The sequence below is a fragment of the Hibiscus syriacus genome, unplaced genomic scaffold (assembly GCF_006381635.1).
Source record: "Hibiscus syriacus cultivar Baekdansim isolate YM2019G1 unplaced genomic scaffold, ASM638163v2 tig00005294_pilon, whole genome shotgun sequence".
Lineage (NCBI taxonomy): Eukaryota > Viridiplantae > Streptophyta > Magnoliopsida > Malvales > Malvaceae > Hibiscus > Hibiscus syriacus.
In genome coordinates this window covers 396,327-420,094 of record NW_024062052.1, presented here as the reverse complement: position 1 = coordinate 420,094, position 23,768 = coordinate 396,327, and the positions used below count along the sequence as shown (strand labels likewise).

Sequence of the window (23,768 nt, the reverse complement as noted above, 5' to 3'; positions counted from 1 at the left end):
TGCCATGTGAGACTCACAGGGTGCATGCATATGCTGAGACGTCTTGTTCACGCTAAATGCAATATCGGGACGAGTGTGACACACATAGAGAAGTGCACCAACTAAGCTTCTATATTCACGAGCATCTAGGAGTAAAGTTTCTGCTTAATGAATCAATTTAGTTGATCCAACCATAGGTGTAGCTGTCGAATTAGTATTTAGCATGTTTGCCTTTTCTAGTAGCTCCAGAATGTACTTCTTCTGTGAGAGAACTAATTTACCACTGCTTTTCTTGACCTCAATACCAAGAAAAAAACTTAGTTTACCCAAGTCCTTGAGCGAAAAATCTCCTTGCAAGAGTTGAACCACTCTTTCAACATCATTCGCACTGTCCCCAGTAATAATTATGTCATCCACATAAACTAACACAAATGTATAAGAATTGTCTACACTTCTCACAAAGAGTGATACATCAGCTAAGGATTTGACAAACCTCATTCGCTCAAGACTTACCTTCAGCTTATCATGCCAGTTTCTGGGTGCCTGGCGAAGCCCATATAGAGCCTTGTGCAGCTTACACACGAGCGGTGACCCATCAGCAGAAACTTCTTCAAATCCTGGAGGTTGCTACATGAACACCTCCTCAGATAGCTCACCATTCAAGAATGCATTATTTACATCAACTTAGCGTAGTGACCAGTTTTTAGTGACAGCAAGGGACAACACAACAGTCAGCGTGACAAATTTCACAATGGGACTGAACGTATCCTTGAAATCATACCTAGGTACTTGCGAGTACCCTTTGGCAACCAGCTGTGCTTTATATCGTTGCATAGACCCGTCTGGATTCTTTTTTATTTTAAAGAGCCATTTGTATCCAACAACGTCTCGCCCACTAGGCAAGGGAACAAGAGACCAAGTCTTGTTCTCCTGTAACGCCCCAAGTTCTGCATCAATAGCTGATTTCCAACTAGGCGATTGCAGAGTAGCTCGAACACTAGTAGGTATTGTGTCATCAAAGAAACTAGTGTATACTTTTGGCTTAAAAACACCGCACTTGTTGCGTGTGAGCATGGGGTGCTTGTTTCTAGTAACTTCATCATCAGTATGTTATAGTTGAATAGGGATTGATGTGCTAACACCAGCATCACTAGAGTCACCATGAGCTGAACCAGATGAATTAACTGGACTAGTTATATGATCTGAACTAGATGAACGAGCTGGACTAGGTTGGTGAGGAGAAAGTTCACTATTACCATTACTGAATGCAGACCGTGCTACACTCGACACATCCTCGTGTGTAGTATGCGAGCCAACTTCAACTGAAATGTCTCTTCCAGCACTGGATCCACGTTCCATATTTAGTGAAATGGAAGCTCCACGTGTACTAAATTTATCTACATCAGTGACCATCTTCAGTGACTGAGATTGCTGATCAGTCTTGTGAAGTGAAGATTTTGTACGAGTAGTACCTGCAAAAGGAAAATGTAACTCATCAAATACAACATGCCTCGAGATATATATGCGACCATTAGGTGCTAGGCACTGAAATCCTTTGTGATGGGGGCTGTATCCAAGGAAAACGCATGGTTGTTATTGAAACTGAAGTTTATACTTCAAGAAGGGTCTCAAGTGTGGAAAGCATTGACAGCCAAACACCTTTAATGCCTCATACTCGGGTTTCTTGCAAAATAACTTCTCAAATGGCGCCATTCCTTGCAATATTTTAGTTGGTAACATGTTAATTAGGTGAATTGCAGTAACCACTGCATAAGACCAAAAACGAATAGGCATAGATGCTTGTGCAAGAAGAATAAGTGCAAGTTCGATAATGTGACGATGTTTGCGTTCCACCACTCCGTTCTGTTCTGACGTGTGTGGACACGTGACACGGTGTATGATGCCTTCCTTAAGCAGATGAGTTGATAAACGTCTATATTCTCCTCCCCAGTCACTTTGGACTACTTTAATAGGGAGACTAAACTGATTTTTAACTAGTTGTTGAAATAACCCGAATGCAGTGATGGCTCCAGTCTTGTCTTTCAAAAGATAAAGCCAGGAATACCGAGTACTAGCATCAACGAAGGTGACATAGTACTTAAAGCCATTTGAGACAATTGGTGCAGGTCCCCATAAATCTGTAAACACGAGTTGAAACAGGGTGTCATACACAGCATTTGAATCATGAAAAGGTAGTTTGTGACTCTTCCCCATGTAGCAAGCATATTGAATTTGAGATATTTACATTCAACTGTCTAACTAAACTATCGTGAGATAGATACCCCAATATTCGATGCCACAACTCATAGGAGTCAAGGGATGCAGCCATGTAACTTGCCTTTGTAGCCACTAGAGCTGTCATTTGAGGGTCAACAGCAAATGAGTACAAGTCGTCTTCTTCTTTCCCACGAAGCAAAACCACACCAGTATCTTCATCACGAACACAACACTCATGTGCATGAAACTTAAAGAAAGCATTATTGTCCCTAGCAAGCTTTGAGATAGATAAGAGGTTCTTAATTATTCTTGGTACATGTAACAAATCATTCAATAACAATGCTCGAGATGATGAACACAAGGTAGTATTACCAACTGCCTTAACATCTAAAGCCATTCTATTACCGACTACCAGCTTACCTGGTCTGTTATAATCATCTTTATGACTGAACACAGCTTCATCGGGTGTAACATGGTGTATGGCACCCGAGTTTACCACCCACCGTTCACGAGCTGCTGTAGATACAAGCCCTTGGGGACGAGAATCAGTCTGAGATCCATCGTTTCAAATATGACAACATTCACACTCAGCAACTTTGACTTCACCCATGGAGTAGTATGCATTGCCAGACTGATCTTTGGAGTACGTTATACTGCCAGTTTTAACCCAGGGAAGTCTTGATCGAAGCGATACCAGCAGCTGTCCACAAGGTGGTCGTTCTTCCCACACAATTGACACTACATGTATCGACCACGTCCTCGACCTCTTCCTCCAGACCTACCGCCAGAATTGACTGGTAGCCGAGAAGATTTATGATCATAGGAGTAATTAGAGGCATAAGATCTATTCATACCTGATCCTTGAGCAACGTTTGCACTAATTAGCAGTGTCTCAGGCTGATCACCAAAGCCAGCTAGTTGTGTTTCTGCATCCACCAACATGGTACACACAACATCAAGACTCAACGATTCTCGAGTGGTCGTTATAACCTCCACAAACGGTTAGTACTCACGAGGAAGGCCCTTTAATATACTTGCAACATGCTCACCCTGAGACACCACGCTGCCACATGACTCCAATGCGTCACGCACCTCTTTTACACGCGTGATATAAACCCTCATCGAGTCATCACCCTTCTTGAGAGACTGCAACTTATAGTGCAGGCTTATAACGGCAGTCGTGGATCTGTTTCCAAAGAACTGAAGCACCGTGCTCCAGACTACTGAGGCTGTTTCTGCACCTACGAATTGAGGCAAGAGCTGAGGACTAATCGTGGAGAGTAACTATGACGCAAGGGCAATGTCTTGTGCAATATAGTCTTCATACAACTCATTCGGGACCACTTCGCCATCATCAATGACCACAGTTTGAGGCGGCGTCCTTACCGTTCCCATCAAGAATCGTTCAAGACGATAGCTGCGCACCGTCAACAGCACTTATTGTTTCCAAAGAAGGAAATTGGTTTCGTCAAGAACAACGTTTACCTTTTTGTTGGAGAATGCTTTGGCATTTCTTGCAGTAAAATCCACGAACGGGGAAGATCTACTACTACTCAGTATGATGAACAAAAGCACAACCTTTTACAGGGACAAGAGTTTACACAGCAGAGACAAAACGTATTTTCCCAGGAAGATTAGCTCTGATACCATGTTAGCAAGCTAGGATTAGCTTGTAAAGATCAAGAATACAGAATGTTTCTCTTATTCACTTAAGCATATCAAGTACACTGTTTTTATACTAGTTTTGCAACAACTTCAACTACCTTAACTACATGTTAATTGCACGCTAGCAACTTTAACCTCCCTAACCAATCTTGACTGATAACTGCTCCAATACATCTGGAACTTGTTCACAAGCGGGACCTCATGAACTTGCAATTTGCCAGCTACAACCATCTCTCGAACGAAAAACAAATCAAGTTCCACATGCACGACACTCGAGTTATCACACCAAAGCGTAGGACGACCATGTGGGACAACATGCAACTCTCCCAACAAAGACTCAAGCCAAATAACTTCAGCAGCAGCACAGCAATCCCACGATACTTTGCTTCAGCCGTGGAAATAGAAACCACTTGTTGTTTGTGAGAACTCCATGAAACAAGATTCTCTCCAAAAATAGATGCAATAACTTGTAGTAGAGCGTCGATCATCAACATACAACCCCTAGTTTGCATCAACAAACCCAGTCAAAGCAAGCCGAGAAGAAGCTAAAAAACGCAGACCAAAATCAATGGTACTCTGTAGATAGCGCAAAATCCGCTTCACAGCCTGAAAATGCACATCAAGAGGAGCTTGCATAAACTAACATACTTGATTAACAACAAACGCTATGTCTGGTCGAGTTATCACAACATACTGTAACGCACTAACAATGCTCCTACAACAGAACCTTTCACACTTTCCCTTCATAAAAAGCATGCACGTCACCTAGAGCTATACTCCAACACTTCCAAGTATTAAAAATTAATCGTAAACATTTTTTTTAATTTTTCTCCAATTTTTCACATGAAAGATAAAATCCATTCAAAAGAATATATTGTATATACACCATAATTACTTAGTAATTATTTTAATTAATAATTAATTTTAAAAACAATCGCATGATTAAATACTTTTTATATATTTTTAAACTGTCCATAAAATATTGATTTGACAGGATATTGATTTGAATTTAGATAAGAATATGGATTAATTTTAGCTAAATACATGGCTGATATCTCTCTATTTACAGATTATAAAATAACGATGAAAAGAAAAAATATATGGTTAGTATCACTCTATTTATAGCAATATAAAATAGTGGTAGAAAGAGAACATTATAACCGATATCTTTTTAGTAAATTATATAATTGTACATTTTCATTGAAGTTTTATATATTTTTTCATTTATTTAAAAAAATAATAATAATTGATCTTTTTTATTTTTATTTAATTAAGATATAATCATTAAAGGTTAACTATCATTAGATTTTTAACTAGAATTATTGATGTAATACAATGAATATAAAATTAAAAAAATAAACAACATAAATGATTGTTAATATTTAAATAAATTTTTATTTTTCATATTAATAGTTTTATCGGTACTATTCCTTTATTGTAACACCCAACCCGTATCCGACCCGAATACGAGTTTGAGATGTCACATTGACTTTTTGAAACAATATTCTTGTAAAATAGCAAAACATTTGAACTTATTTTAAGAAAATACAATAAAATATTATTAAATTATGTTTTATTATAAAATTTTGAAAAAATACTTATTTATAAACAGTATTACACGGTATGAACAGTACTGTGAACAATACCATGAACAGTGAAAAATTTCGAATATAAATTGTGTATCGATGCACTACTACAGTAACTTTCGTAAAAATACATATAAACTCGTAAAAATCTAAGCTTTCATCCGTATAAAATTTATTAATTATATATACACATTTAAAACATTACAAACTCAATCATATGACTTTTCAAAACCGATTATAACATATCAGATTTAATTCTTTATTTATATGCCAACCAATTTCCTTATTACAAAATACATACTATACATTTCTTTTCTGATCTGATCTTTGGAAAGGAGGACCTGTCTTGCATAACTTTTATCAATCTTCCTCTTCTCGAAACCTACGTGTGAAACAATCACACGCTAAGTCGTTGACTTAGTAAGGCATATAAAACATATAATAAAAATCATAAAACATTTGTTGAACTATGTTTTGATATAACAATTTAAGGCAAAATGTTTTTGGACTTGAATTGAATTTACAAAAAAAAAAATGGACTTAATTAAATTTATTCAAAGTTTTAAAAGGTTTCAAAAATAATTCAAAGTCCATTAAAATCGGATTTGAGCCAAAATGCTAAAGGGTGTCAAAGTGCATCAATGCATCCCTGCAGTGCATCCATACATCCCTGCAGTGCATCCATGCACCTGCACTAGTGCATCGTTGCATCATGCAATGCATCCATGCACTCAAACATCGAATGCACTTAGTGCATCGATGCATCCTGCCATGCATCCATGCATCAAGGCTACAACGACTAGTTTATTTGAATTTAATGAAAGGGTATCGATGCACCTTGATAGTGCACCGATGCATCATGTTATGGGCTACCTTTTGAGTAGAAAAATCATCCTCAAATGGCTCCAAAACATCCCCAACGGCTATATACAACATCAAACACATTTCAAGCTATAAATACAAGCTAAGGACACTTGAAGATATAAGAGAACAACTATCCAATCAATCAAACACAAGAGAAGAGTTTTCAATCTTATTTCATCTTTCTCTTGTAAATATTTTGTTCTTGTGAGTTCAATCTTGTAAACATCTACCTTAGAGAGGTTTTCTTGTTTACTTATTTTATCCTTTTATAAAGGGGAACGGTTCTAGCTTATCCCGTGTAAAAGCTAGGGAAAAGTTCTAGTTTAGCCCGAAAAAACTAGGGAGTTGTAAGGTTATCTCTTTGTCCTCAAAAGAAAGAACAAATTAGTGAATTTGTTGGAAAATCCTTGGTGAGAAGCTAAGGTAGTGGACGTAGACTTTGGTTTAGAAAGTCGAACCACTCTAAATCGCTGTGCAATTTTCTATCTTTCAATCTCCTTACTCCATAAACACAAAACCGTTCCGACCCCTCTTTGCAAACCGTTCCGGCTTGTCGAATCGAGCTTTCGAAAATCCCAACAATTGGCATCAGAGCCTAACTCAATAAGAAGGTTTAACCACCTTGAGACGATCCTCGAAGAAGCTCTACTAATTCCCGACACAACCGAGAAGATGGCTTCCACCTCCGGCTCATTCCACATGGAAGACTCCCTACCAACCGACAAACCTCCATACTTCAATGGAGTCAACTACCATCATTGGAAGAAATTAATGAAGGTATTCATCCAATTCAATGATCTTGATGTATGGGAGATAATCGAGAATGACTACTCTTCTCCAAAGTAGAAGGAGAAGAAGAGGAGTGACAAAGAACGGAAGAAAGCTCAACTTAATGCCAAGGCCATGCACATGTTGTTTTGTGCATTTGGTCATGAAATCTATGAAGGGGTTTCTTCATGTTCAAGTGCTAAGGAGCTTTAGAATAAGCTTGAGGAAATCCATGGAAACAAGAAAGAACCAACAAAGGTGGTATCTCTAATGGCTCGTAAAGATCCCGAGGTATCTTCTAACTCAAATGAATTTAATTCATAAACGTTTGATGAGTTACAAGATGTTTTTAATAGGTTATATTCGGAGTTTATGACCATGAACTCCAAATATAAGAAAATGATTTCAAAATTTAAAATCGAAAAACGATTTTCTTTTGAAAACAAAAATAGTTTTTGAAAGCCAAAAATTTTAAAAAAGGATTTAGAGCTTTCAAAAATAAAAATTGAAAGTTTTGAAAAAGAAAATTTTGATTTAAAAGTTAAGCTTGAATGCTTAGCAAAAGAAAAGGAAATCATTTTAAATAATTCATTTAGTTCAATAATGACAATATGCTCACACTGTCATTATCATGGTCATTTGGAACATACTTGTCCTTTAAAGAAAGAAAAACGTTTTAGAATTAGACAAGTGTGGGTTCCGAAAGGAAAAAGGGGCATTGTAACTAACGTTCAAGGATCCAAAGCAATTTGGATACCAAAATATACTTAAATGTCTCTTGTAGGTGTGTGGAAGCAATTGTGATGAAAATGATGATATTCAAGATGCTCTAGCCACACATAAAAAGGAATGGGTAACCTCTAAGCTTAATGATTTAATTTTGGTTATTTGGTTGCTCATTTGATTTTAAGCATGCATGAGTTGTGATATTAAATGATTATGTTTTGTTTTAATCTCATGTATGTTGAAAACAATTGGTATGATGAACAATTTTAAAGTTTTAATACTTTTTTTAAAAAAAATTAGTTCATCATAATAAAATTTTGGTCAAAATTGGTTTTAAATGCAAATGATATCTCTCTAACAATTGATATCAACTTTTCAAATGTTTTGAATTTACAAATTTTAAATTTTTGACCTAAATTTAAAAGATTATGTATATGGTTTAAATGAAACTGATATCTCTCTAACAATTGATATCAAAATTTTCAAAATACATAACATTTTTGGAAAACTTTATGCATATGCACTTAATTTTAACAATTGGTATTGCATAAAGTATTTTAGTCTTGGATATATTGAATTTCATGTGCTACTAACATATTTGTTATTCTTTGTAGAAATTCAATTTCTTTAAGTGTCAAGTTCTTAAAGCTAAATTTTGTTTGGAATGCATTTATTAAGAGGGAGCTTTGATTTTTTTTAAAATGATTTTTAAATGTCAAATTTACCACTTACTCTCCAAAGTTATTTTGAACTTCAAAGATTGAATTATTTTTTATATAACAAAAAGGGGGAGAAGTTTGGTTTGAAAAATTCAATTTCTTAATGAAAAATGTGGAGCTTAACATTTTCATATATTTTCCAACAATTGGTATCTTTTTCATTAAACATTTTATTAAGGGGGAGTTTTGCTAAAAACAATTTTTCAAATGTTTTGTTATATCAAAAAGGGGGAGATTGTTGAACTATGTTTTGATATAACAATTTAAGGCAAAATGTTTTTGGACTTGAATTGAATTTACAAAATATTTTTGGACTTAATTGAATTTATTCAAAGTTTTAAAAGGTTTCAAAAATAATTCAAAGTCCATAAAAATTAGATTTGAGCCAAAATGCTAAATGGTGTCAAAGTGCATCCATGCATCTCTCCAGTGCATCCCTCCAGTGCATCCATGCACCTGCACTAGTGCATCGATGCATCATGCAATGCATCCATGCACTCAAACATCGAATGCACTTAGTGCATCGATGCATCCTGCCATACATCCATGCATCCTGCCATGCATCCATGCATCAAGGCTGCAACGGCTAGTTTATTTGAATTTAATGAAGGGGTATCGATGCACCTTGATAGTGCACCGATGCATCATGTTATGGGCAGCCTTTTTGAGTAGAAAAATCATCCCCAAATGGCTCCAAAACATCCCCAACGGTTATATACAACATCAAACACATTCCAAGCTATAAATACAAGCTAAGGACACTTGAAAATGTAAGAGAACAACTATCCAAGCAATCAAACACAAAAGAAAAGTTTTCAATCTTATTTCATCTTTCTCTTGTAAATATTTTGTTCTTGTGAGCTCAATCTTGTAAACACCTACCTTAGAGAGGATTTCTTGTTTACTTATTTTATCCTTTTCTAAAGGGGAAAGGTTCTAGCTTATCCCGTGTAAAAGCTAGGGAAATGTTTTAGTTTAGCCCGGAAAAACTAGGGAGTTGTAAGGTTATCTCTTTGTCCTCAAAAGAAAGAACAAATTAGTGAATTTGTTGGAAAATCCTTGGTGAGGAGCTAAGGTAGTGGACGTAGACTTTGGTTTAGAAAGTCGAACCACTCTAAATCGCTGTGCAATTTTCTATCTTTTAATCTCCTTACTCCTTAAACACAAAACCGTTCCGACCCCTCTTTGCAAACCGTTCCGGCTTGTCGAATCGAGCTTTCGAAAATCCCAACAACATTTCATATAACTAAATCATAAAACATTTCATATAACTAAAACATATATCCTTTCATATAACCAATACATGAATCCTGTAATTTATTCCATATAATAAATCACATATGCATATTACCCTCAGTATATTTGTTTAATCTCTTTATTAACCCATGTACACATGTCACTAATTCTTTTTATCATATAAGCATATACTAAACATTTCTATACACATCATAGAACACATATATCATTTCACAACAAAGCACACATAGTATCATATCAATTGATTTATTTACTCTCTTTAAATCCCATGTATTAGCTCATGTATACTTTTGAGAACTTAGGGTATGTGAGTACATTAAGGTTGTGCATTATTATGTTGTCACCACAGCTCATATAATTGTCCCGAATGACCTATCCAGAGGTCATAAAGAACCTCGGCAACTGTCCATAAGTCCCGGAGAACCTAGGTAACCCTCGACTCTTTGCATGCCAACTATACCACTAGCTCTCATATCACATAACATGGGCATTATCATTTATATCATTTCACACATTCACATGCACATTTCATTTTTCATATTATTTAATAATCATATGTCACTTTTTTATAGCACTTCTCTTGTGTTCATATGACATGTAAATCATTGTCATCTCTTGTTCTCATATGATTTACGTACATCACATATATTACATTCATATCACATATTCATATAGGCTCACGTTTTTTATCACCTATCATGACATTTCACATAAATCATGTAACTCATATACTTTTCATATAACCATTACATACATACACACATACATGTCATCATATCAATCAAAATTCAAATGACATTTAAGGAGTCACTTCTTACCATAGTAACTCCATCACTGGCTCATCACAAGCCAATGTTTATTCAATAATATAAGTACAAATTAAATTGCACTCACCTTAGTCTTGTTTTGATTCATCCTAACTCTTTGATTGTTCCGGAACTTGTTTAGGCTCAATATCTACATAAACATAATTTTCGAGACGATTATCAGAAGCCTAAACCTTATAACTTGATGTTAATAACTTAAGCTAGTTTAATGAACCAAAATTCCATTTTTCCTTTAGGGGTGTATCGATGCACTATGGGTGCATCGATACACAAAATAGCTTCGAAATTTCCATGCATCGATGCACCCCTTAATGCATCGATGCACCTTCAAAATTTATCTTAGTGCATCGGTACACACTCATAGTGCATCGATGCACCTGCCCAGAATAGGTTATTTAATCAAAAAATCATCAACACTTCACCCAAATTTTCATGTATAAAATCCTTATTATGCTACTAAATTCATCTATAACAACTTTAACCAATTCTTATCATTCCAACACCTTATAATCTTCCATATTTCATCCAAATTCTTAAGGCTAATAATCATACTAAATTTTCCATATTATCCAAACTTTGATTTAACACTTATAACTTCTTATTCACACCTATGACAAGTCAAATTTAGTTTCAAATTCAACTTATCAACTCTATTCCAAAAACTCACTTGAAAACCCATTTTCTTTAATCTTTCATAACTTCTTCGTCTTTTGATTATAAGATAACTTAAGCTTTCCTTAAGCTTAGTTATCATATAATGATCAAAACTCAACCATAAAATCAACAAATAACTAACTAACAAAGAAACTCACCTTTGAGCTTAGAGATACGGGAGGAGGAAGAAGAAGAAGGCAAGAAGAAGAAGAGAGTTTGTAGATAACTCTCCCCCCCCCCAACCCCACGTAATTTATTCTTATCTAGGGGGAAATATCTTTCCTTGTCAAATGATCATTTTGCCATTTAATTCTTTTAATAATTACAAATAACTTTCAGGAAATATTTTCACATAAATTATTGAGATATTCAACTATTCTACTTTCATCACCAAATACTAAAATTTTACAATTTAGTCACTAACCCGTATTTTAGGATGTTACATTTATCTTGTGAGCCCTCCACCTGAGCCCAACCACTGTACGGAAAACTTACTTTAAACCATGCAATGAGCGATTTAATTTATAAACTCGAATAGGGAAGAAGAAAACAAACCAATGATAGGTTTCATGTAATTATCCTCTTTAAGATCACCCCTATAAAGTAATTTTGACATCCATCTGCTTGAGTGATCATATGAAGCATAAATGGAAAGTATTGTGCGCATAAACATCTCTCTTCATAGTTTACAGCGTAATCTTGTCCATTATCATCAAGAACAATCAACCTAGCCTTTGAAACTTACATGATTAGTGATGAGCAAAAATTATTTTAATTTGAATATTTAATTTTAAAAAATTAATTAATTAAATCTAGTTATTTAATTCTTTTCAAATCAACTTGAATAATTATTTTTTTTATTTTGATCTAAACTTAAATTTTTACAATTTAATATTTACATTTCTTAGTTGTAAAGTTTGTCTGCTGTTACATTAGACTCGCCCCACTCAAAATATAGCATTCAACGTGCAACAATTTCCCAAGAATACGACTATGGTTTTGATATTGAGAATTGAGTCTGACATTCTTAATTTCCATCGGAATCAATGTGATTGAGCACATGGAACCTCCTAGATGCGTGATCGGATAAAGGAGCAAGCATAGAACAATAAAAACTATACAGTAGAGGCTCGAACAGGTAAGGGGCAAGTCCCTCCTTTAAATGCTCACCGGTCATAACTCATTACGAAATCGAGGCTACTGAGTGACGGTCGAAAAACACCAGTAATTAACCAGGCAAGTTTTGATTACAATTGCAAGAGTATAGAGGCAATAATTGTCTTAATATATAACGGAATTTGAACCACCGTGCTAAGGATCCAACAAATCATGGCGGCATTGATCAGTGACTGAATATAAAGTCTTAACAAATACACATGTACTACATATCATCAGGAGTTTACACAAAAAATTGAAAAGCCGTGAGAATCTAGAGAACAAAGCAAAAGAATTATATACGAGGTCAAGCTCCAACAAAGAACTTACTGCAGATGGAGCAAACATGATTTCTTGCCACAAGAATCATTCCAGAATCAGCACACCAGCATTACAACATGAAATGTTGCCTCGCCTTTGGGATCTTACCTAGTTTAGATTTGGCTCCATCACTGGATCAGGCATCCTTTTGCTAACTGATCAAGAAGCTCATAATCACTCTACACCAGCAATTAACTTGTAATTTATTGCCTCAGGTATTTCAGAAATGTTTTCGGTATTATGCTATATAGAGTCTGTAGCAGACATACCAGTGGTAAGTGAATGGTTTGCCTATTTTAGAATCGAATTAGGAGATATTTAGACACTCATCACAGCTGGAAACATACTTCTGAAAGCATCATTGGAAGCGCAGCGTTGGCAGGCATCGCTTCTTACTTCCCCGCTCTCCTAAACCGTCAACCTAAGTCACTTCGTATCCAAAAAAATGTCACGAGGGATAAAATCTATTAAGAACCCATTGCAGTTGCAGATTTGGTAAATGCTACAACCAATGCAACAATCAGCATGAAGAAAACTACACAATTCAATTGAATAGCAACAGCAGTGAATACTCTAGTATTATTTCAAGTGATAATTCCGGGGTTTGCTCATGCCAAAACATCAAATTTGACTCCTTTCTTGCCAAAAGGATCTTCCATGCAGTTGCTATTCTTTACTTTGCCCACGATGGATTTGACAACATTGCCACCATGGCTGAAGAATCAAAAAACTTGTCAAGATACAAAACATTAAGATTACTTTGATAGATGTCAATCATCACAATTATATATTGCTTGCTGACACTTTTCAGATGTATGATGCAGAAATACACAGATAGATCCATTTGCTGCCTGTTTGTTGCTGCAGAAATGAAATGGGCTAAGTGCCTAGGAGCACTTGGTGCCCTTAAAGGGGATCACAACTGTCCCGGTAGGAGCTCTTGGAGCCCTTAAAGGGGATGACCACAGTCCTTGTAGGAGCGCTAGGGCAGATATGATACAGTACTTGTATTGCATGGGCATGAGTGATCCAAAGACTGGAACACCAATAAATACCATGCTTTTTCGATTGATAGCTATTTCAAGTGGTCTTCTTGCTCTCTTTTCGAGCTTGGAAACCTTAACAAGCCTGATATCTGTGAGCATTCTTTTCATATAGATGATGGCTGTAGCACTTCTTGTGAGAAGATACCATGTAAAGGAAGCCAAACAAGAAATAAACCTCCTGATTGTCAACCATACTTTATGCGATTTTTTAGTATAGTCACAGAAATTAAAAGGAGTTCCAAAGCATGTGAAGAAGGCACATATTGCAGCAAACAGCTTGACTTGTCTCTCCAACAATATTCTGCAGGTCCATCCTCAATGATATTTGTAGCTATATGGGAAGAGAAATACTACAGTGATGAACAAATCTTTCAGAAGTAACCACTAAAAGATCTACGAGGTCCCATTCAAAAGAATTAAAAGTCTAGGTTTCTCCAACATCTGTCAATGGCAGCTTGAACTTTTTTAGGTTTGCAGAGCTCTTGGACAACTCTTTCCCAAGTAGATGCTTTCGGTGGCAGAAATTTCTGAATCATCACTTGTACAATTCTGGAAGCACCCAAAACTCTTTGCCTGTTTAATAACCGGATGGCAAGCTCATCTAAAAACTCCCTTCCATCTTGAGGAGGGTCTAGCTTCTCTCTCAGTGTTCTCAAAAATATATTGCATGTGGCTATGTCAGGATCACAGGCCCTATCCAGCATGCTATTTAAGAGATCAATGGCACGGGAAATGTTGATTCGGTTGCATAAAGCATTAAAAAGTATATTATAGGTGATCACATCAGGTTGAGATTCAGTCTCCTGACAAAGCATCTCATGAAAAAGTTTCAAAGCCTCATCTATCGAGGCAGCATTGCATAGGCCCTGAATCATTGAACTGTAAGCCACTGCATCAGGTTTACAACCGTTGTCCAACATATCTCTCCACACCATCATAGCTTCATTGAGATTCCCAACCTCACAAAGGCCATGGATTAGAACACTGTAACAAACCTTGTTGTGATTACATTCATGTTCTGCCATTTCTTTCCACAGCTTAACCGCCTTATGGCAATTGCCTGCCTTGAAGAAACCCTTCATCAGGGAGCTATATGTATAAACATTAGGGGTGCAACCCTTGTCTATCATTTCAGATAGAACTTCCTCAGCTTCATTTGACTTTCCTTCGCGGCACAAACCGTCTATAAGAGCACTATAAACAACAATGTTAGGTTTACACCCCTTTTCCATCATTTGAGTCCACAGTTTCCTCGCATCCTCAGACTTACCACCCTTGAACATCCCACTAATAAGGGCCGAGTAAACATACTCATTCACTCCGTACCCTCTTTCCTGCATAGAAATCATGACTTTAACCGCATCCTCCGTCCTCCCTTGCTTAACAAGCCCATTAACTATGGTTCCATATGTGATGTCATTTGGAATGCAATTACTGGACACCATCCGATCCAAAAGACTAACTGCCTTGTCCAACTTCCCCTTTATACACAAACCATGGATGAGTGTGTTATAAGTAACTTGGTTAGGACAACAACCTTTGAGAAACATATTGTCCACTAGCTTTGCTGCGCGAGCCAAGTCACCCTTTTTGCATAATCCATTAATCAATACATTGAAAGTAACAGGGGAAGGGAAGCAACCCTCGGTTTGCATTTCGTCCAACAAGGAAACGGCCTCGTCAATTCTATCCTCCTTGCACAACCCATCCATCAATGTACAGTAAGTATATACATCGGGCGGACATTTTCTCTCAGGCATTTCTCTGAACACCTCAACTGCACGGTCGACCCATCCCAACTTACACATGGCCTTGAGAAGCAGATTAAAAGTGAGCACATTTGGAGAAATATTGATGTTATTGACATTAACGGAACGATTATAAAAGTCCAAAGCTCGATGATAAAAACCCTCTTTTATAATGACGTTGAGAACAGAATTGAAGGACTTAACACTGGGGATGCAACGAAAATCATGAGGCATCCTATGGAACAAATCCACTGCTTTGTCGGGCAAATGGGCTCTCCCATAAGCCTTGAAGATGACAAGAAAACACTTCTCGATAAAGACTCGGTTTTGGAGCTTCATCCGACATAAAACGTCGTCTAAAGAAGCGAAATCAGCAGTATAGGCATAATGGTTGATGAGGGAATAGAAAGTGGAATCGCCTAATCTGAAAGAACCGGACTGGGGAGCCGAGTTGAAAAGTAGATCGGAGAGCGGCGGCGGATGGGAGGGTCGTTGCCCTCGGGACGCTTTACTGGGTAATGGAGAGAGGCCCCTGCATATTGTGTTGGCAACAGTGAGCTTTGTCATTGTGGACTGAGGTGAAGAAAGCAATCGGATTAACTAAGGTTTGCAACTAATTCCAAATTCAGTACTCCGTTTTTCTTCCTCATCACTTCTCTTGCGGTTTTCTTTTGGTTAGAGTTTAGGAGACCGACAGCCTAGTGCCCAAGTCCAAACAGACACGCTAAACCTACGAGGTAAATGCAACATTTTTTGGGTAAAATTACATTTTTAGTTGCATAACGTTTAGGTTACTGCATCTGATCATTAAACTTAAAAACTTTCAAAATTCATTAATTAACGTTTTTAACCCAGTTTTTTAGGATAAACTACACATTTAGCACTTAAACTATTAATTTTGGTCTATTTTATTATTTAAACTTTCAATTTTTTAAAACTATACCTAAAGTTTAGTTTTTATTTTATTTTAGTCTCCGGCTATTAAAAACTTAACATGTTTAATACCTAAACTATTAATTTTAATTTATTTTAGTACCTAAACCTTAAAAAAATTAAAAAATTAACGCTAAATTTTGAACGAGTACTAAACTAAAATAAAAATTAAACTTTATATATAATTTTAAAAAATAAAAATTTAGGTATTAAAATATACCCCTAAACGGATGGTTTACCTTATTTTTTATTACTCTTTTATGAAATTATGATGTGACTTTTTAAAAGAATATAATTTGGTATTTATTTCTTAATTTTTATATATTCGGCTGATTTTAAATAACTTAAAATTTTAACTATTTAGATTTATTCTTTATATCCTATTAAATTTATTCATTGTTAATTTTTTTATCAATTTTTTTAATTTTAACTCATTATATTTAAAATTTATTATTAACAAAATTATAGAAAAAATATATCTTAAAAACTTTTAATCAAGGAGCTTTTAAATATATATTTTATAAGAATTAATTGTTTAAAATATTAAAAATAAAGGTTAACTACATGATTTATCATTGATGTTTGTGTTTTGACAATTTTTCTTCACTGATTTCAAAAAATATAATATATTGTCATTTTTGTTAATTTAATTGAGATTAGAGATGGGTATGAGATCCGAATCTGATGGGTTCCGACCAGACTCGATCGGATCTCATTTTTAAAAAAAAATTGGGCTCAGGACGGGTCAGGTTTTTTTAAAGGTGGTGTTCAGGTCAGGTCGGACTCGAGTTTAGGGTAAAAAATACCCTACCCGACCCGAGGAAAAATATAATTTTACTTTATATATTTAGAAATAATTACAATAATACTCCTCTATATATAATTTTTTTCAATTAAATCACTATTTTTATTGAATAAAAATAATATTTTTATTATTATTTCGAGTCGGGTCGGGTTCGGATTTTATTTCAAAAAGTCGGGTCGGGTGGAGGGTATATATTATGCGGGTCGGGTCGAATTTCGGGTGGTGGAGTCATTGTTCTCAGGTCGGGTCGGGTGGACCAAAAATCTGACTCATGCCCATCTCTAATTGAGATGTGGTCATTACGAGTTAATTATCGTTAACAGTTAATAGAATATGTGATGTGGTTATTAAATATTTTTAGTATAATCACATATTTGACCCCTGTTATTTGTATATTTTCTCAATTTAATTCTACTTTTAATAAATTAAAATAAATTCAATCCTCAAATCGAATGATATCGCGTGTTATTATTCAATTGGAGGACTAACTTTATTTTAATTTATTTTATTTTAATATATTTATTTCCCACCAATTAGAGTGTGACACGTAGGGATGGACATAGAACACGGACCCGATGGGTTTTGACCCGACCCTATAGGGTCGAGTTTTTTTAAGGTTCGGGTTCAAGTCGGGTTTGGGTTACACATTAAAAATATCCGCCCGACCCGACATATATATATATATATATATATATATATAACATATTTACAGAAATGCCACTATATATATAAGGGTTTCTCCCTTTTTCTTATTTCCATTTCTTTTCCAATTACTGCCGCGACACTTCTCTAATCTTTTCATTTCTTTTTTTCAAAACCCAGTCCCATAATTAAACCCTTCAAACATTGTTTACTATTTTCAATTGATGTATTTTCTTCTTCTTTTTTCCCTTTGTTTTCTCGGCTACCCATCTCAAGTTTGAAGTTAAAGGTCAAAGCTTTAGTGTCAGGTTAAACTCTAAATTGATGGTATTGGTGGATTCCACTTTGTTCTATTTGAAAAGAAAAAAAAACAGAACTTTGATAAATGATTGAGGTTTTATCATTTTATCCATGTCTTGTGTGGCTGTTAGGCTTATTATATATTTACAGAAGTGTCGTCTGTCTCCTCTAATCTTTTCTAATTTTTTTCTCTTAACTTCTCTACATTCTTTTGCTCTCTGTGCATGTTTCTTTTGCTTCATTTCGTTTTCATCTTCCTTTTTTTTTCTTCTACTTTTTAACCATTTCTTTCACCAAATATGAAATTTTAAAATTTAGAAATTGAAATCTTGAATTTCGAATTCAAATATACTGATTTGTTGCAAGATTGATAAATATATGGCAATGGTTTTTGCTTGATTTTGTATTATTGGTTGTTTTTTTATTCGATTTTGGTTGAACCCTAATTTATGGGGTTTTACACAATTTAGGGATGGTTTTTATAATATTCGGGTCGTGTCGAGTTGAATTTTTATTTTAAAAAATCAAATCGGATTTGGGTTAGATGGAGTCTTCTCAAAGTCATGTCGAGTATCGAGTGAAGGAGTATAGTAATCAGGTCGAAGTTAGGGTGATAAAAAATCGATCCGGCCTGACCCATGCCCATCTTAGTGACTCGTATCACATTCTTGTTGAAATAAAACAAAGCAAAGCAAACAAAGGTCAAAAGGATTCAAAACTAAGTCACTTAATAAACTAATCATGTATCCAACCATTAAGCCAAGACCAATGCCTAGTCTAAAATAGATAACATGATGTATATATTTTGTATTTTAATGTATAAATATTTAACTTAAAATTCATAATATTTTATATATATTAACTTTTAAAAAATATTTTTATATTAACTTATTAAATATATTTTATTATTAACTTAATTTAAAAATATTTTATTTTTATATATTTTATTATTAATTTAATTTAAAAATATTTTATTTTTATTTGAATTTAAAAATATATATTTTATGTTAAAATATTTTGAAGTTAAAATAAGTATAAAATATATTTAATAATTTAAAATAATAATATAATATATTTAGTAAATTAAGATAAAATATATACTTTGAAAAGTTAAATAATAATAAAATATATTTTTAAAAGTTTAGATAAGAATAAAAAATATATATATATATATTTAAATTAAGTTAATAATAAATATTTAATAATATAATATAAAAATATTTCTTAAAATTAATAAATATAAAACATTATAAATTTAAGTTAAATATTTATATACTAAAATAAAAAATACATACACCACGTTGTCTATTTTAGAATAAGTTGTAATCTTGGCTCAATGGTTTGAGTACATGCTTAGTTTCCTAATAGATTAAGGTTCATATCTCTTTAGCTCTAATTTGTTTTGCTTTGTTGTCTTTCAACAATGGTGACATGTGGTACGATGGGGGAATTAAATTTATTTTAATTTATTAAAAGTATAATTAAATTAAGAAAATATCTAAATAACAAGGATCAAATGTGTAATTATACTAAAATATTTAACAACCACATGTATTAATTAAATAAAAACGAAAATGACCATATATTATGTTTTTTGAAATCAGTGAAGAAAAGTAAACAAAATACAAACATAAATAATCAATCATGTAATTAACCCTTAAAATAATCATGATCAAAATTTAAAATTTTAACTTTTAAAAGATCTTTTAAAAGATCAATAATAGACGCTAGTAGTAGGACGAATAATTTATTCTTTAATATCATCATTAAATTAATGTTTTAGTGACAAGATTGTTGCTCAACGAGACATGTGTCATCCTTGATGATTCTTAAAGGTTTCATGTAAAAATAAGGTTTAATTATAAAATAAGTATTCAAATTATACATTTTTTTATGAATTGGTGCATAAACTATTTTCTGAATCATTCAGGTGTCTAATGTTACAAACGTTATCACTTTAGGTCCCTGGTCATAATGGTCGTTAATTTCCATCGTTAAATGACACGTGTCGCCCTAATTTTAGGGGGGGAAAATTAAAAAACTTAAAAACCTCCTTTAAACTTTAAAACCCCTAAATCTAGTCCATATATCTATGCTCACCGTCGTCTGTCATCATTGTTGTCATCGATTGAACTTTCACCTGGTCGTGCCTCCACTGAAGATCAGTTACTCTATGAATAAACACTATAACAGTATTAAAAACCCTTAAAATCGCAACGAAAGCTACCTTGACGCCAATATTTATACGATATGAAACGATAACCATCACAAAGACCATCGGTACTCCACAACAAAGACGACGTCGTTCAACTACGGAGATGGCAAGGAAAGTGTTAGTGGTGGCTGAAAACAGAGGTGAGGTTAAGGTTAGGGGTTTGGGAGTTTTAGGGATTTTGGGTTTTTTTGTAATTTTTTTTAAAAAAGAGTTTTTTTTTATAAATATATGAATTTTTTATTTTTATTTTTTAAAATTATACCAGAGCATGACACTTGTCTATTAACAGAATTTTTTAACGACTGTTAATTCCTGAACACCTAATGTCGTAACGTTGAGCACTTGGATGATTCAAAAAATAGTTTAGGCATCAATTCATGAAAAGTATGGGTGTTCACTTTTTGGTTTTAACCGAATGAACTAAATTATTCTGTTAATTCAATCGGTTACTGAATTGGTTCGGTCATTAAACAATTAATATATTTTTTAATATTCAGTAGAAGGTTAATTCAGTTTCAAATTGGCTAACTAATCAAATTAACCAAAATTATTAAATATTTAATATATTATATATATTAAATACTTATTTTAAGCTCAAACCCATCAAGAATTAAGATTCAATTATCATTTAACCACATTATACTCATTAAATTATCAATACCTAATTAAATTTGAACCCAAATAAAAAAGAGAAAATCGCCTCAGTGACCAAAAATACCTTATAATATACGATTTTAACCAACTTTTTTTGGATTTACCAAAATGACCAACAAAATCGCAATGCGAAATAAAAATCGCAACGCGATCCCCAAAATCGCAAATCAGTTTCAAGAATCGCAACACGATTCTGGAAAATCGCAATGCGATAGTACAAATTCGCATTGCGATTTTCCAGAATCGCAACGCGAATATGAAAATCGATACGCGAACATATAAATCGCAACGAGTATCCGTAAAAATCGCAACGCGTATCCCTAAATCGCAACGACAATAAGTAAAATCGCAACGCGTATCCGTAAATCGCAACGAGAATACGTAAATCGCAACGCGATTCTGAATATCGCAACGAGAATCCGTAAAATCTCAACGCGCATCCGTAAATCGCAACGACAATACGTAAAATCGCAACGCGTATCCGTAAATCGCAACGCGATTTTTAAAGCGCCATTAGAATCGCTACGCGTATTTTATGTTCAAATACCAAACACGAATATTAATTATCGGAACACTGAACCGTCCACAGTATATCCCGTAATCGCAACTCATAACCTAAAACCTAAAATCACAACTCAGTCCCATCTCCATCTCTCACTCTCTACGGCGAAATCCGTCCCCATCTCCGAAGATTTCCGTCCCCATCTCCGGCGAAATCCCTCACAACCATTCACGGTCAGAAATCCCTCACAATCATTCAGAAATGGAAAATCAACCTCCGAGAGTTAGTTTTTTTAATTATTTTTATTTTGAAATTTTTGCATTATTTTAGGTTTTTCATATTGAAACTGGTGATAAGTTTACTGGTAATTTCAATAATAGATTAACCATTTCACTTAGATTTCTTATTAAATTCATTCGATTGCTGCCAATACTGCTAAACTGTTTAGTCTTTAACTCTGTGAAGTTAGTATTTGTCTTTGTTTTGTCTTTTGGTTGAAGTAATGCAATCCATTCAAGTTTCAATTTGCAGAAGAATCGCAACGAGAGAAATGAAAAGCGCAACGCGAAACCAAAATCGCATTGCGATTTTCATTTCGCGTTGCGATTCTCTCGTTACGATTTTCATTTCCGCGTTGCGATAGTCATTCTCTCGTTGCGATTTTCATTTCAACCAAAAGACAAAATAGTGTTGCAAATTTTAGTTTCAAGAATAAACTACTACTCTTTATGTTTATTGTTTTTGGTATATCTTCATAGTGTAGTTTTTGGTATATCTAACTTTGTATGTTTATTGTTTTTGTAGAAATTTTTTTCGGCTTCATTGACATTAAGGAATAAAGTTAGCATAGCCACTACAATTGCTTCGAAGCTTTCACCTGCACAAAGAAAATTGTTTGAGGAAACCTGCTTCGGGCCATGGCTGAGAGTATAGCATCCGGGTGGAGATGCTAATTTGACCCATTTGTGGCTTCAAACCATGACTAGCGATCTACCCGACAGTATACAACGTGGTGAGGAAGATATATGGTTTCATTTTCCACCGGCGTATACTTGTTTTGGGCGGAAGGAGTTCTGCTTAATCACTGGTCTACGATTCGGACACGATGATGTAGGCCGGTACACTCGTCATATCGCCCGCCCATCTTGGTTATCCCGTGTTTTTCCTGATGAGTCAATGGAGAAGCCGAACTTACACGTCGACGACCTGAAGAAATTGTTTAATAAGAAAGATGGTTTTACTCGGATGGATGACGTCATTGTTGTCCGAGTATGCCTTCTAGTACTTTTATATACCGGCTTTTTAGGCAGAGAGGCCAGACAACCTATTCCTCAGGAGCTAATATTATTGGTAGAGGACCTGAATGCATGGAATCTGTTTCCGTGTGGTTCGTATATATGGAAAGCTACCTGGACTAAGTTGTCGTCTGCCTTTGATGACCGCAAAAGTTTGCGTGGCGATGGGTCGAAATACACTTTGTCAGGCTTTGTTTGGGCCTTTAAGGTAAGAATTTCTATATAATGTTTCCAAAATTATAATTAATTATTTAACAATTACTAATGTTTGTTATTATATTGTTTGTAGATTTGGATATTCGAGGCTTTCCCCAGCATGCGGACATATGCATTAAAAACTTTAGATGATATTCCTAGGGCTATTTCCTGGAAGAGGAAACGTCTGTTGGATTGGGAAGACTTAATACTATATGCGACAATAAATAATGTAAGTTAACACAAATACTTTCATATATAAATAAGTTATTAATAGTAGACGTTTAACTTTGTTTGAGTTTTTATATTGTTAGGAGGCCAACACTCCATTACAAAGACTGACACCCACGGAGGATGAGCTTGCCACTGATTGGTAGCAAGCTAGTCAGCGTTTTTTTGATGGCACGGATGATAAACAGCCTCCACTTCCTCCACTTCGAGAGCCATCACCTCAACCAGAGCCATCACCTGATCGACCCGACTATACACCTCTAGAACGAGAGCCATCACCTATCTCGTCACATCATCGAGCCTCTTCTCCACCATCACCTCATGAAAGGTGACCGGCAAAGATGCCACGACTTCTATCTCCCTGTTCTCCACCTCCACGGGATGAGTCAAGGGAGTTACGTGATGAGGTCAATGCCTTGCGTGAGAAGATCGGTACTCTACGCGATAACGATGGTGCATGACGT

At 34.8% G+C, this 23,768-nt stretch overlaps 1 protein-coding gene and 2 pseudogenes across 1 annotated transcript; 2 read left to right on the top strand and 1 right to left on the bottom strand.

Moving 5' to 3' along the window:
- The first annotated feature begins 12,763 nt into the window (after positions 1–12,763).
- Positions 12,764–14,165, top strand: LOC120199016 (annotated as a pseudogene).
- On the bottom strand, positions 13,335–16,216 carry LOC120199068 (pentatricopeptide repeat-containing protein At4g20090). The gene has a single exon (XM_039200274.1). The coding sequence runs from the start codon at positions 16,097–16,099 to the stop codon at positions 14,201–14,203; it is 1,899 nt and encodes a 632-aa protein (XP_039056205.1). The 5' UTR covers positions 16,100–16,216; the 3' UTR covers positions 13,335–14,200.
- A 4,314-nt stretch (positions 16,217–20,530) lies between these two features.
- Positions 20,531–23,768, top strand: part of LOC120199014 — a 32,287-nt pseudogene continuing 29,049 nt past the window's right edge.